We start from the raw sequence: 13,167 nt of genomic DNA, 5'->3' as shown, positions 1-13,167 counted from the left end.
ACAATGGCAGTCGGTATATACTTCCGAGGAACCAAACGCAGGTCGAGGACCCATTTAGCACACCAAACAGAAAGCTCGCGTACATTTCTTCAATAGTGAAACTAAACAAGATAACATGATATTACTTTGACTACCCAATGGCTAAAGTGAAGAATGGATTGTCCCCCAGATGTCCGAGAAGGGGCTCTTGCTGCGCAGGCCGCAGGGCATAACGCTGCTGAAGACGATCTTTCATGGTGGCAATCAGCGACCGTGTATCAAGTTCTCGTGCAAAGTTTCAAAGATGCCAACGATGACGGAGTTGGGGATATCCAGGGCCTGATTGACAACTTGGATTATCTCGTTGAGCTTGGTGTAGATGTTGTTTGGCTATCTCCAATTTTTGACTCGCCAATGCATGACATGGGGTATGGACGACTCATATCACAAGTTTTGCGTATCTAATAGGCATTGTATCAGGTACGATATCAGAGATTATACCAAGATAAACAGCACATACGGGACACTCGAAGATGTAGACCGCCTAATCGAGGCCACACACCAGAAGGGACTCAAGATCATTCTTGATATAGCGTTGAACCACACATCGACAGAGGTAAGATCAGGAATTAACGTTTTACTGAAAAGAACCTCACCATCGCCGGTCAAAAAGCATGAATGGTTTCAAACATCTCGGTCGAGTCGGCAAAGTCCAAATGGTCCAAAGCGAGACTGGTATATCTGGCATCCAGGAAAGGAAGACCCCAGCGGGAAGCGTCAGCCGCCTAATAACTGGGAGAGTGCATTCGGAGGTGAGTAGACTCTATGACATAGGTTGACAATGCTGAGTATTGTCTGTAGGGTCTGCCTGGACTTTTGACGAAGTAGCTGGGGAATATTGTAAGCAGCATTGCCCAGAAATTCACCAACGACTAGTGCATGGAATTACTGACCCGTTACTTCCGTGCAGATATGCATATTTTTGGAGAAACACAAGCGGATATTAACTGGGACAATGAAGAGGCACGCCACGCATTATACGACATGCTGCACTGGTGGCTCAAGCGAGGTATCGATGGATTCCGAGTGAGTAAAGCCAGATAAATCTAAACATATCTTCTAAATATATTTCTAGCTAGACTGTATCAATTTGGTTTCAAAAGCTGAAGGCTTCCCAAATGCTCCAATTGTGAACCCGGAAGCAGAAGTGCAAAGAGCAAACTGTTTCTTCGCAAATGGGTAAGGTTGTGGCTTTCAGTTCAAATGCCGTTTCTGTCTAACTTTAACTTGAAGTCCAAAGGTCCACAAGTATTTGCAAGAACTCCACGAGCAGGTGTTTTCTCAGTATGATATTGTCACTATTGGCGAGATGTCATGCGGAATCACCTCAAACCAGGCGGTGGATTACATCTCCAAGTACAAACCGCGACCAGAATTAAATCTCCTCATTCAATTTCAACACGTCGAACTCGACTGCCATGATGGCGACAAGTGGCTGCTCCGTGAGTGGGAACTGCCAGAGTTGAAATACATCCTGCACGACTGGCAAGACAAGATGCTGCGCTGTGGGGGTTGGATGACCTTGTGGATGGAAAATCACGACCAGCCGCGAGGCATATCACGTTTCACCACCTCTACGCCTCGATTTCGAGGATTTTGCGCAAAGATGTTGGCCATGTGGCTGTTCACTCTGAGAGGGACTCCGCTGATTTATCAAGGCCAAGAACTGGGCATGATCAATCCAGAGTCTTTCTCCGAAGACATGAATCAGGATATCGAAACCATTCTGTTTTGGAATTCGTAAGTGAGGTACTTAGTTACTACCGCAAAGACGAGCCACTCACAACGCCACTACAGAGCTCGAAAGGACGAAGCAAAAATCGATGATGCGAAGAGAGCAATTATGCAAAAAGGGCGCGATAACACCCGCGTTCCCCTTCCTGTAAGTCGCTTTGTGTTCTAATTTCGTAGATAATTTGTTGAATTCCAATTTAGTGGAACGCTACGCACAATGTTGGCTTTTCCGAATCAGCAAAGCCGTGGCTCCCGCCGATCCCTGACAGTGGAGACTGGTGCGTCAGTCGACAACGTGAAGATGACAACTCTGTATTGGCGTTCTATCAAAGTTTGATAAGAATGCGAAGATCACATCCGACGTTGGTATGTCACGCTTCACGGATCATATCTACGCCTCGAAAAACTAATTTTCTGGATAGTTAAGGGGGTCTGTGAAAATGCTTGATCTCGACAATAAGGACACTTTTGCATTTTTGCGAGAGTATCGAAACTCGCGCTATCTGACCATTCTCAACTTTTCACCAGGCGCTGTAACCTGGCCATGCAAGGATAAAGGGTTTCGACCGAGCGAAATGAGACTTCTACTCTCCAACTACGTCAAGCAGGGTGACCAAGTGACGGATCCGTTGATCTTGAGACCATACGAAGGACTATTGTTTGAGCTTATCCAGATGGATGACGGCGTTTGAATGGCTAGAAGCATAGTAACAACCACATACTCCAGCATCAATGATTAGCGAGAAATTCATGAAGTGCTCATAGGTACTCGATACGGAGTGCAAGGTCGTGATAATGAGCATAAATCTGCCATCTCAGCAATAGCTTCCACTTACGAATTTTGATTGCAATATGAATTGTTCAAAACTGCGACAACCCCCGTACTACAAGGGTAGATGTTTAGGGTTACGAACTATTCTGCACTCTGCAGTTAACTAACGTTGGTTACAGCGAAAATTCTCTTCTATCGTAAACTTTCAAAGCAATTTTCGAGACTCGAGTTTTGAACCTGGAATGGCGACGACACTAATCCGTAAATAATAGTACGTACTTATTACTAAGCAATATTTGCAGCTCTCATTGGATAATAGTTCAACTGGCTTCGGGACAGATTAATCACGATTTACATGACTATGGTAAGTTAACTGCAGGCCTGACGAGCGAATCAATTTTGCCTACAGAGTACCGTACATATAGTTGCAAGGGTTCGAAGGTCGAATTCAGGCGCTGACAGCCAGATAGTCAGGAAATTAGTTCTATCATTCTTCTCTCGACGGATCCTGCTCAAAATTGACATTGATGAATCTGTCCCTTACAGATTTAACTTAGATAATCTTGTTCAGAATCGAGCTGTGAAGATTTGATCGCTCAATCCAGGGGTCTCTGATTGCTATGGATTCCATTCCACGGTTTTCCACACATTCAACCGCTGCAGAAATCCGAGTTGAATAATCATTTCGTTAAGAGAAAATTACATGCCGCAGCATATAAACTTAAAGGAACGTAGGGATATTCATTGACATGCTGGCCGAGGGCAGCGTCTCGAAGGATAAATATCTCTTGATTTACCTCTGAAGCTCGATTCATTATTACTTTCATCAGTAGTCAATCCTTTCCTACTGAATCCTATCCTAGTAACTCAATCTTCTGTCAGTTACCGCTCATTGCAATGGCGCCTGTCAACAAAATCCTCGGATCGATTTTCGCACTCTTGCTTTCAGGCACAATAGCGGTGCCTACCAATCTTAGGTCGGCCGGGACGAGAGAGGTACGTGACGGCGGTCATTCCAGAGCACTGATTGCAGGACTTGCTAACAAGCAATAATCGGTCGATGTTGGAAAGTGCAAGCATCGCGGCCAAGACATGGACATTCCACTACCCGACTCTCTGGGGTCTGAGAATTTTGAAACTATGGTAGAGCCCGGTGTTGAAGCTCTCAAAAGTGCGGTGTGTGCCTTCGCTGGTAAGGTATTATCTATTGGCGGGAAAGAGGTACAATTGCCGTGCAATCGCGAACCTTCAAACTTGACATGGTTCGAGAGAATGGCTAACAAATCTCCAGGGCGAGGGAGGCTGCAATGGGGGAAAAAAAGAAGGAATTCGGGGAGCACGGAAAGAAGAAAGAAGAGAAGGAATACAAGGAGCACAGAATGATGAAAGACGAGAACGAAGGCAATGGCCCAGTCAAGACGCTTCCCGCTCTTGAGAAGGACGATGACCCTAGCAAAATTGCAAGCCCTGTAAAACAGGCGAACGGGGGAAAGCAAGAATCCGGACACCTACATGGAGGCGACCTTGGCGAAACGAAAAATATCCTGGACAAGCGGGATGACGAAAGGGCAGAGTTAGTCGACCTTGAAGCGGAGGATCCAGTGATACAAAACGTTTGGGAAACATTAACCGGGTCTGGAGAATGGGGCCTACCTGACCCGAATTCCCTGTTTGATGATGCTGTAATCGGCGTGGAGAGCTTATCTGAAATCGCTGCTGACCAGCTTGGCCCCTTGAGCGATGTCGTAAGTCAATTCGCCGACACCATTAACAGTGAGATTGCCAGCCAGGCCCTCGCCGCTGCCAGCGACAATGCTCAGTGAATCCCGCCAGTCAGAAGACAGTGCTGTCGAAAAGCGTGAGCTTGGTAAGTCTGCACATCAAAGCGCCCCTGAGTGGCTTGGACTTTCCGGTAGTCCCTCAGATCCTGTTGCTTTTCTTTAAATTATTTATGCACACTTTTTGCTGACCAGTCTTCAGGTGGAGCTGTGACGGGACAATGAGCACGTTCCTTGGGCGTATTTCTCTGCAGCATCGTGACTGCTGCTCAGAGAGAGATCAAAAGCATGTTTATTTCGATCGTGAACAGATGTGAACGTGTTTGCTTGTCATTTTTCTTGTGTGTATTGTTATATCGACTTCTAGTATTAAAATGCCATTCATTTTCGTCAACAAGAAAATGAATTTGTACAGTCTCACGAATTCTTCAAAGTGAAAGAAAGTGGGCTACACAATGATTTAAATTGGCAATGGACGGTATATGGAGGAGAATGGTCTCCATGTGCCTTTTTGTCAAACCAAAATGCAATATGAAGATATCGCGGAATTCATTTACATCTTCACTGAGATTTCCATCAGTGCAAAGCTTCATGGCCCACTCTTTAATCCAGCGGATTTCACTTCTCTACAGTTTTTGTGCCGTCCATGCACGTCCCGCAGACTCCAGTCCCCTCTCTCCGTCAACCAGCACGCACCAACCCTCACTTCCAGCACCGCCCTCGCCACCAATGGCAGCCTCGAAGTTCTTTCGAGCATAGTCCAGCACTGCATTATCGTACGTGCCAGGTTGCAACCATACTGCCCTGATCCCGACAGAGTGTGCGTCCTTCAAAACCTCCAATGACACGGGTGGCGGCGTCACAAGCGACAGAGATGTGTTTTCCGGTTCTTGAAGCGCCGAGGGGGATGCGACGGCCTGGTATTCTGTCGAGGACAGGTTGATCTTATCTGCCCGTGGATTAATGGGGGTCACTGGCAGCGAGTGTTGGTGATACCAGGCTAGGACTGGAATTTCGTCAGAATCCTTCTTTTTTCTAATGTCCATGGCAGCTGTGACGCACTCTTGTAGCCAAACTTGCGAGGGTCATTGCTGGCCCCAGCCACCGCAAAACGAGGAGAAGAAAAGAAACGCTTGACTGCGTCCGCCATAGTTACAAATTGTGAACGGTCAGTCGAAGAAAGTCATCAAAGCTGAAGTTGATGGACAAACGGCGAGAAGGCCCCGCTATGACGTGCTTCTCTGCTTATCGATAAGACAGACCAATTGGATTATCAGTATATAGATAAGGGTTTGCTGCTGGATTGCTTCGGTATACAACGCCTACAACCTACGCAGGGTAGCGATTCGTCAATAGGATTCTCTCATCAAGACCAAAAAAGTTGTTTTTCGAGCTCTTTTTGTCCTGGCTCAACACAGATGTTGCTCAACTGATCAAGCTTGCGAGAGCAAATCACATGACCGGCCACGTGGTGATAATTTATCGAATTTTCGTATATAGTCGTATTAAAAGAGACGGTGGGATGTACTGTATCATTACGATATTTACACGTCACGTGCAAAAGGAGCCCCTTATCTTATCGGCCGCGCCATAGCTACCATTTATGCTCATTATGAACAGGTCTCGACCCATTTCCTTATGTTGGAAAGTGTTAGGCGAGCGCAATGCCTCCCTACATTCCTCGAAAACGATCTCCGTCTCCTCAGGACCGGCAAGAGCGTTTACCAAAACGTCCGGCAACTCAGCCGGAAGTTGAAGAGGTGAACGAATGCAGCGATTTCTCCAGCGAGACTTGCAGCAGCTCCGAAGATGACAACGTCGGAGAAAGGGTCGTCGTATCTCAGGGGCACGAAACCAGCGAAAATGATGATGAGGATGGCGTTGACTGGGAAGATGCGATGGAGACATCACCGTCGAAGGGTGTCTCCACCGGTGCTACACCAGTTCAGGACTTGGAATTGACTCTTGACCCTAATGCAGGTGTTCCGACCACGAGTCTCCTGGATAGCAAGAAGGGCCCTTCGAAGATTGAACGCGAAATCCGTATCAATACGCATCGTGTTCATATCCAGTGCCTGCTTTTCCACAACGCACTGCGCAACGCCTGGATGAATGATAAGAAGCTGCACGAGATTCTTCTTAGCCAATTACCAGACGGAATCAAGAAGGAAGTCCAGAGGTGGCGTGTTGCATCAGCTCTGGATCCCCCGCCACCAGAAGAAGTTCCGGACAAGAAGTCGAAGAAAAAGAAGCGCAAGGCGCGCCATGAATGGGGGGAAAACGCGACCCGCCTTGAACCTGGGCAGCCGGATATGAGCAGAGGTGACCCTATTCTATCTCTGTTGAGGATCCTGGTGGCATACTGGAAGAAGAATTTCAAAATCACGGCCCCTGGGCTACGCAAGCATGGTTATCGTCCACTCCATGTCGTTGACGATATAGTTTCCTCTTTCAAGAATGGTGAACATAATCCCGAGCTTCATGGGGAAAGGATCAGAAATCGAGAGGAACTACGCTCTCTAGCCGAGAAGCGTCAAGGGTCTCGCGACCTCGGCGCGCAGTTGTTTACAGCGCTGTTGCGTGCATTGGGAATCGAAGCCCGTCTCGTGAGCAATCTTCAACCGCTAGGGTTTGGGTGGACAAAGGCTGAAGTCGACACGTCAGATCACAAACAGCCTCAGAAATCAGACAACATTTCCTCCAGCAGTGAAGATGAAGATGACGATGACGCATCCGTGCAGCAGTCCAAGCGCGCGAAGTATGACTGGGACCTTCCGTTCCCCATTTATTGGGCTGAAGCCGTGTCTCCCATAACACATGAAGTCATCCCTGTTGATCCACTTGTTTTGCCGAATTCGGTGGCAACCACTCCGGAACATGTCGCAGCATTCGAACCGAGGGGTGCCAGAGCGGAGAAAGCGAAGCAGATCATCGCCTACGTTGTTGCACACTCTGCAGACGGGACGGCCAAGGATGTAACTACACGATATTTGAGGAGAAGGACTTGGCCTGGAAAAACGAAAGGTTTTCGATTACCCGTTGAGCGGGTTACGAGGACAGTTTCTGGCAACCGGACTACAACTTTTGACTATGATTGGTTCCGCATGACGATGCGCGGGTATATGCGTCCGGATGATAAGCGAACCGCAGTTGACGACGTGGAAGATGCAAAAGATCTTGTCCCTAATCAGCCGGAGCGAAAGGTCACAAAGAAAGAAGGCGATACACTTCAAAGTCTCCGGGCATCCACCGAGTTTGTTTTGGAGCGATTTCTGCGGCGAGATGAAGCCCTACTACCTGGAGCACAGCCTGTGAGAACCTTTGTGTCTGGTCGAGGTGCCAACGCCAAAGAAGAGAACGTGTATCGACGTTCTGATGTTGTCAAGTGTATGTCGGCAGAGAGCTGGCACAAGGAAGGGCGCCGACCGAAACCAGGCGAGCAACCTCTGAAACGTGTTCCAATACGCGCCGTGACCTTGTTGCGCCAACGCGAAGTGGACGAGGTTGAGCGGGAGACGGGAGAGAGGCCATTGCAGGGGCTCTACGCTCGATATCAAACGGAGTGGATTATCCCGCCGCCCATCGTCAATGGCGTGATCCCGAAAAACGAATATGGAAATATCGATTGTTTTGTCCCCAGTATGGTGCCCAAGGGCGCAGTGCACATCCCTTACGGTGGTACGGCACGGATATGCAAGAAATTAGGTATTGACTATGCAGAAGCCGTGGTTGGGTTCGAATTCGGAAGCAAGATGGCCGTTCCAGTGATCCAGGGCGTTGTGGTTGCGGAGGAGAACGGAGGATTGGTGTTAGACGCTTGGCGGGCGGAACAGCGGGCCAAAAGGGAGAAGGAAAGACTGCAAAAGGAGAAACAAATCCTGCAAACGTGGCGGAAATTTATTATGGGCCTTCGGATTATGCAACGGGTGCAGGCCGAGTACGGGATGGATGGTGACGCGGAGACGCATAACCCATTTGCAAGACCAGCACAGCCGAGTCGAGCAGCACAGAGCCGTTCTCAAGAGCACGATGAAGAATCCGATCCTGATCAAAATGAAGTCGACCAGGGTGGTGGATTTCTGCTACCGGGAGAGGATGATGATGACGACCACAACCTGATTGTTGAACATCATGATAAGAACCAGAGCTTTAAAGCACCATCTGAAAGAGATCCTGAGGCGCCCTCCAGTCAAGCAGAAGCTCTGCGAGACGGTGAAAAAGCGACCCAGCAATCTTCACGCCGACGACGATGGGCACAATAGTTTGGATGGCCACAGTCGCTTGTATATAATAGAACGAATTATTCAAGAAGGGTAATTGTTCTTTTCGGCTGGCATTTGAAAGACAATGGTCTGCATCGCTCCTACAGGGTTAGGGTTAGGGTAAAATATATGGGAGTGCATAGTCTGTATTTCGGATTGGTAGGACTATTTTCACAGGGCACTAGTCCCAATTTGTAATATATCCCTAATCGGATTTAGTGTTGCTGCCATGAGTATTCGGAAACCCTCACAGGGCATCCAGAAAGTAAGAATTACTTTCTACCCTGTGAGAATAGTCCTACCCATTTCGGATACGTTACGGAGTAGTACCTAACTTACCAGGAACGGATTACTTGCTCGTTCAACATCGGCCTGATCGGCCGTGCCTGTCGTCACCGACTTCTAAACCACCTCGTGCATTCTGTCCTCATCGAACACATATTTGCAGGAGCCGGAGTCAACCCCGCAAGAACACGAACCCATGGCAACATTAGCAAAAGCGCCCGTCTATTTCGGGCCATTTGTGGTGACCTCGCAAGTAATTCCTCTCTCCAATACCCTTACCTAGTCAGTTCTACGATTTTCTTTCTTTCCCTCTGCCCATTCCTGCTCACGTATTCCCCGATTCTAACAAAAGCGCGACCGTCAAATGAACTGAACAGGTCTTTTACCAAAGCTCTCTCTCCTTTGCTCTCGTGAACCTCAAGCCAATTCTCCCAGGCCATGTCCTCGTATGCCCGAACCGCGTCGTCCCGCGCGTTGCGGACCTCACACCGGCCGAAACGACGGACTTGTTTCTGACGGTGCGTAAAGTGTCGCGGATGATTGAACGGGTCTACGGTGCGACGAGCCTCAACATCGCCATCCAGGACGGCGTCGATGCGGGTCAGAGCGTGCCGCATGTCCATACGCATATCATTCCGCGCCGCAAGGCGGACTTGGATCAGTATGGGGGCACAGATGCCATTTATTCGATGCTGGATGGTGAAGAAGGGGACATTGGGCGTGTTCAGCGCGAGCTGTTGAAGACAAATAGTAGTAATGGTAGTACAAGTGCTGGCACTGGGCGGCGAAGGGCGGGGTTTCCGGCTGTTGATAATGAGGATAGGAAACCAAGGAGCTTGGAGGAGATGGAGGAAGAAGCGAGGATGCTGGCGAAGGAGATGGCGAAGGAAAGTGATGATTAGGAAGGCCTTACGATTCCGAGGCTTACATTGCATGGGAACATCTCATAGAGCTGTCAAGGTTCGGCTTGGTATCAATCAAACGGATATGCCATAAAGCACGGTGACACCGCCGTCTATCGGCAGAAAGACATGGATATTAGGGAAAAAGCACGCCAAACGCCTGGCCCTATGTTCTCTTGCAAGCCGTATCCCAAGTCAGGATGAATTTGTCTTGGATTTCCAAAACTCTTCCCGTTCCTTGAGCACCGCCGCCGCCCATTCCTGCACCTCGGGCAGCTGGATACGCGATGCAACATGCGAAAATTCAGATAAATCCTTGCCATGGGTGCGCTCGTACTCAACCATCTGCAACAGCAGCTCGAACTTGTCCACATCATGCACAAACTTGGCCTCAAGAGTCTCATTGTCCTCGTATTCTTGGAACACCCGCCGGATCTCGCTTCCCGATAACGCTCCTCCCGGGACATGTTTCAGCAGCGATTGCTCGATGTAGTCCATGGTTGCCGCCTCGCGCCGCGCTTTCTCCGCCTTGGGCACCAGTGTGTCAACCGGGGTAATATCTCCCACGAGGGACTCTGCCATGTCGTGAATCAGAGCCATCTTGGTGCAGTGTGGAATGTTTAATCGGGATGCAAGAGACGGGGGCGCCAGCATCGTGATGATTGCCATGCGGTACATGTGATCAGCTATCGATTCTGCAGAATAGAGACCGAAACGCCGCCATCCTTCACGTTTGGTTGTCTTGAGTCGCTCTAGGAGATGAAAAAACGGAATTGGTGAAGACGAAGACTCTTCGATTGGAGATGATAATGTAGAGAGGACTGTTGCGGTCAGACGTCTTTCTCAAGTGGCGGTCGCGATTCCCTACCTGTTTGGGGAGTCCAAGAGGACTCGGGAAGGGTTCCATTGGAGCCCATTGTGACCTCGGCGCGCTGTAATCCAGACAACAGTGAATATCAGAGAGAGACAACCCACGCGACAGTGGCGGACACTGTCGATACGTGGGAATTTTATGTTGACTGCAGAGCGGAATTTGTTGAGAAACTGATCTCTTATTGATACGTTTGATAAGAAGAGTGCAAACAGTGCAAACAGCCTCTGTTCGCATCGGCATCCTCCCATGAGCATCACATTGTGAACGGCAAGTGGAACGGGATCTTCAACCACATAGTATGAGCTCAATGCAGTCATCTCGTCCGCTGGCCTCACCGCAATGGCCCGTTTCTTCTTCCGTTACAATCTTTCTACGAAACCTGCGCCTTCTGAAACTCGATCAACAACCTGACTGGCCTGGACTCTCCAGCCAGCTCTTCTCAGGCGGTCAACAAGCTCAACGACAACGGATTAAAGGCGTGGAATGGGCATTGTACCACCTCTTTGCGCTTTGGGATCCGGAGGGCACCAAGAATGTATATTCCAACATGCGTTCCCATCGGCCTGGTGTCGCTGACTCGCCCAGAAATTGCGCCCGTTCTTTCCCCCATTGGAGTTTTTGCAATCGGTTAACCTTCGAGCGGCTCTCTTCCGAGCGCTCTCGGAATTGAAGAAAAATGGAGATCTGGGACGTGAGGCAATACTCCGCAAGACAATGCTGGACGATTGCAAGGGAGACAAGTTCGAGGAGCTGCTGGCCACCTTCTCGACAATCGTTCTGCGCAAAGTCGTGTCACAGAGACGGCACGGGCCGGAGATGAAACTCGCACTGGCAACAGAGTTGGCGCCTAATGAGGTTGCCATGCTCGGACCCCTGACGCTGGCACATATGTCTGCATTAAACAGTCGGACACGGAGAGGAGCGCAGATACGGGAGGGCTACTCTCGTTTCTCAGATCTCCTGAGCGCCAAGGCGGATGCGTTGTCTGCACGTGCGAGAAATCGAAAGGAGCTGGCCGAAGAGACTCCGCATCCAGAGAAGTTGGTTCAAGAAGTCAAAACGAATTGGTTTGGGAGTCAGACCTGGGCAGATACCCTACTGGATGGTGGATCGCCGAGTGCCGCAGACGGCTTTCTCGAGATGCCCTTTGAACTTGCGCGGAAATGTGCGAGGCAGGGAAACATTGATGTCCTTACAAAAGCAACGAACACAGATCTGCTTCTAGACCTGGAACATCGGGTTACCTGCCAGAAAGCCCGTGCGAAGAGATTGAAGGAGTTCAAAGCATCGTTGGACAGAGAAAGGGATGCAAATGAGCGTAATGAAGGTCCACAAAGCCCTGCAAATGCAAACGCCCTCACGTTCAGAGATCATCAGTCCATGACCGTGGCCAGCTTATCCAAGACAGTTCGCCAGGCGACAGAGACGCAGGACCTGATGCACGAGCATCAAGCAATCCTTACGTCCTTGGAAGACGCCTTGGCCGAAGTAAAAGGCAGACGTGTGACTGCTAACATGCAACCACGGTTTCCTCCTCGGCGCGTTGACGACTCTTCTCACGTGGAGCGCCCCAAAACTACATCTACTCTTGCGCCCATCACAGATGAGGAGCGGCGCATGCTATCCCCCTCCCCTGGAATTACAGTGACAAGTGCAGACCATGAGCCACGTCAATCTCCGGAGTTTGACACTACACAAACACATTCCGATCATCAGCACTCTCCTGATGATCCAAAACTGCCTGCAGCGGCTGACATTGATCAACCTGATCGGCTATCTCCAGATCCAGATGGCCCACCGCTGCCCCAAAACTCCTCCCAAATTCGACCAGCGACACTTGTCGAACGAACTCGACAGTCAATGTCCCTCCTCCAGCCGCAATCGAAGGCCCAGACGCGCAAAACATCTTCATCACGGAAGTCATCAGGATCAAGACAATCATACCCAGCCAATCCATTTGAAACCCCTTCTAAACAAACAGAACCACCACCGGAACCGCCATCACGGTCTGGCGCATCCACGCCTCGCGATAAGCTCTTCTCCGATGACGCAGACTACGCTAGTGTCTTCAAGAGCAGGCCGCGGATTGCCACCAGTCCCTTATTCTCTCCAGCGGTTCATGTAGGCTTGGATCAGGCTTTGAGTGAGGAGGATTACGATGATGGTGCGAGCGAGCTTGATCTCGCAGCAGATGTGTCACCGCTCGGGAGTAGGGCACGATGAGGGTGTTTTACAGTATGGAAGTCGGGATGTACATAGCAAAAATAGCTACAGCGGCCGCTATAATCAAAAAAAAACTGGCAGGCTGGCATTGTCACTTTCCTATCTATGCCTGGGCATCTAACCTGGGCATTGGCCGGCACGCTATGACCGTTGGACTTCCGGTGACTGCTTCATGATCCTATATGATTCTAATGTATAGAGTTATCGTGTCAAAGGCGGAAAAAGTAAACGAATCGACGGCATGAAATCAAGTAACCACGACAGAGAGTAAAAAGGGGCCACATTGCCATCATGTACA

The 13,167-nt window shown here is 49.5% G+C and overlaps 7 protein-coding genes across 7 annotated transcripts; 5 read left to right on the top strand and 2 right to left on the bottom strand.

Annotated features, from left to right (window-relative positions):
* Positions 1 to 153: 153 nt before the first annotated feature.
* Positions 154 to 2,465, top strand: VTN49DRAFT_292 (uncharacterized protein; the record flags this gene model as incomplete). The annotated part of the gene is made up of 9 exons (XM_069410698.1): positions 154 to 407; positions 460 to 791; positions 841 to 879; positions 950 to 1,065; positions 1,115 to 1,218; positions 1,273 to 1,779; positions 1,837 to 1,921; positions 1,975 to 2,139; positions 2,196 to 2,465. 9 exons carry the CDS (start codon positions 154 to 156, stop codon positions 2,463 to 2,465), a joined length of 1,872 nt encoding a protein of 623 aa, XP_069271466.1.
* A 1,387-nt stretch (positions 2,466 to 3,852) lies between these two features.
* Positions 3,853 to 4,368, top strand: VTN49DRAFT_291 (uncharacterized protein; the record flags this gene model as incomplete). Its single annotated transcript, XM_069410687.1, has 1 exon — positions 3,853 to 4,368. The coding sequence occupies one exon, from the start codon at positions 3,853 to 3,855 to the stop codon at positions 4,366 to 4,368; it is 516 nt and encodes a 171-aa protein (XP_069271465.1).
* A 581-nt stretch (positions 4,369 to 4,949) lies between these two features.
* VTN49DRAFT_290 (uncharacterized protein) lies at positions 4,950 to 5,473 on the bottom strand (the record flags this gene model as incomplete). The annotated part of the gene is made up of 2 exons (XM_069410676.1): positions 4,950 to 5,329; positions 5,386 to 5,473. The coding sequence occupies 2 exons, from the start codon at positions 5,471 to 5,473 to the stop codon at positions 4,950 to 4,952; spliced, it is 468 nt and encodes a 155-aa protein (XP_069271464.1).
* A 514-nt stretch (positions 5,474 to 5,987) lies between these two features.
* VTN49DRAFT_289 (uncharacterized protein) lies at positions 5,988 to 8,585 on the top strand (the record flags this gene model as incomplete). Its single annotated transcript, XM_069410664.1, has 1 exon — positions 5,988 to 8,585. The coding sequence occupies one exon, from the start codon at positions 5,988 to 5,990 to the stop codon at positions 8,583 to 8,585; it is 2,598 nt and encodes an 865-aa protein (XP_069271463.1).
* A 481-nt stretch (positions 8,586 to 9,066) lies between these two features.
* Positions 9,067 to 9,772, top strand: VTN49DRAFT_288 (uncharacterized protein; the record flags this gene model as incomplete). The annotated part of the gene is made up of 2 exons (XM_069410653.1): positions 9,067 to 9,123; positions 9,248 to 9,772. The coding sequence occupies 2 exons, from the start codon at positions 9,067 to 9,069 to the stop codon at positions 9,770 to 9,772; spliced, it is 582 nt and encodes a 193-aa protein (XP_069271462.1).
* Positions 9,773 to 9,967: 195 nt separating this feature from the next.
* On the bottom strand, positions 9,968 to 10,689 carry VTN49DRAFT_287 (uncharacterized protein; the record flags this gene model as incomplete). The annotated part of the gene is made up of 2 exons (XM_069410642.1): positions 9,968 to 10,593; positions 10,641 to 10,689. 2 exons carry the CDS (start codon positions 10,687 to 10,689, stop codon positions 9,968 to 9,970), a joined length of 675 nt encoding a protein of 224 aa, XP_069271461.1.
* A 264-nt stretch (positions 10,690 to 10,953) lies between these two features.
* On the top strand, positions 10,954 to 12,869 carry VTN49DRAFT_286 (uncharacterized protein; the record flags this gene model as incomplete). Its single annotated transcript, XM_069410631.1, has 2 exons — positions 10,954 to 11,181; positions 11,232 to 12,869. The coding sequence occupies 2 exons, from the start codon at positions 10,954 to 10,956 to the stop codon at positions 12,867 to 12,869; spliced, it is 1,866 nt and encodes a 621-aa protein (XP_069271460.1).
* Between the last annotated feature and the right edge of the window lie 298 nt (positions 12,870 to 13,167).

The sequence above is a fragment of the Thermomyces lanuginosus genome (assembly GCF_041956635.1).
Source record: "Thermomyces lanuginosus strain ATCC 200065 unplaced genomic scaffold VTN49scaffold_15, whole genome shotgun sequence".
In the NCBI taxonomy this organism is placed as follows: Eukaryota; Fungi; Ascomycota; class Eurotiomycetes; order Eurotiales; family Trichocomaceae; genus Thermomyces; species Thermomyces lanuginosus.
Note: the sequence above shows the minus strand (reverse complement) of the source record. Positions and strands in the feature narration are given on the sequence as shown.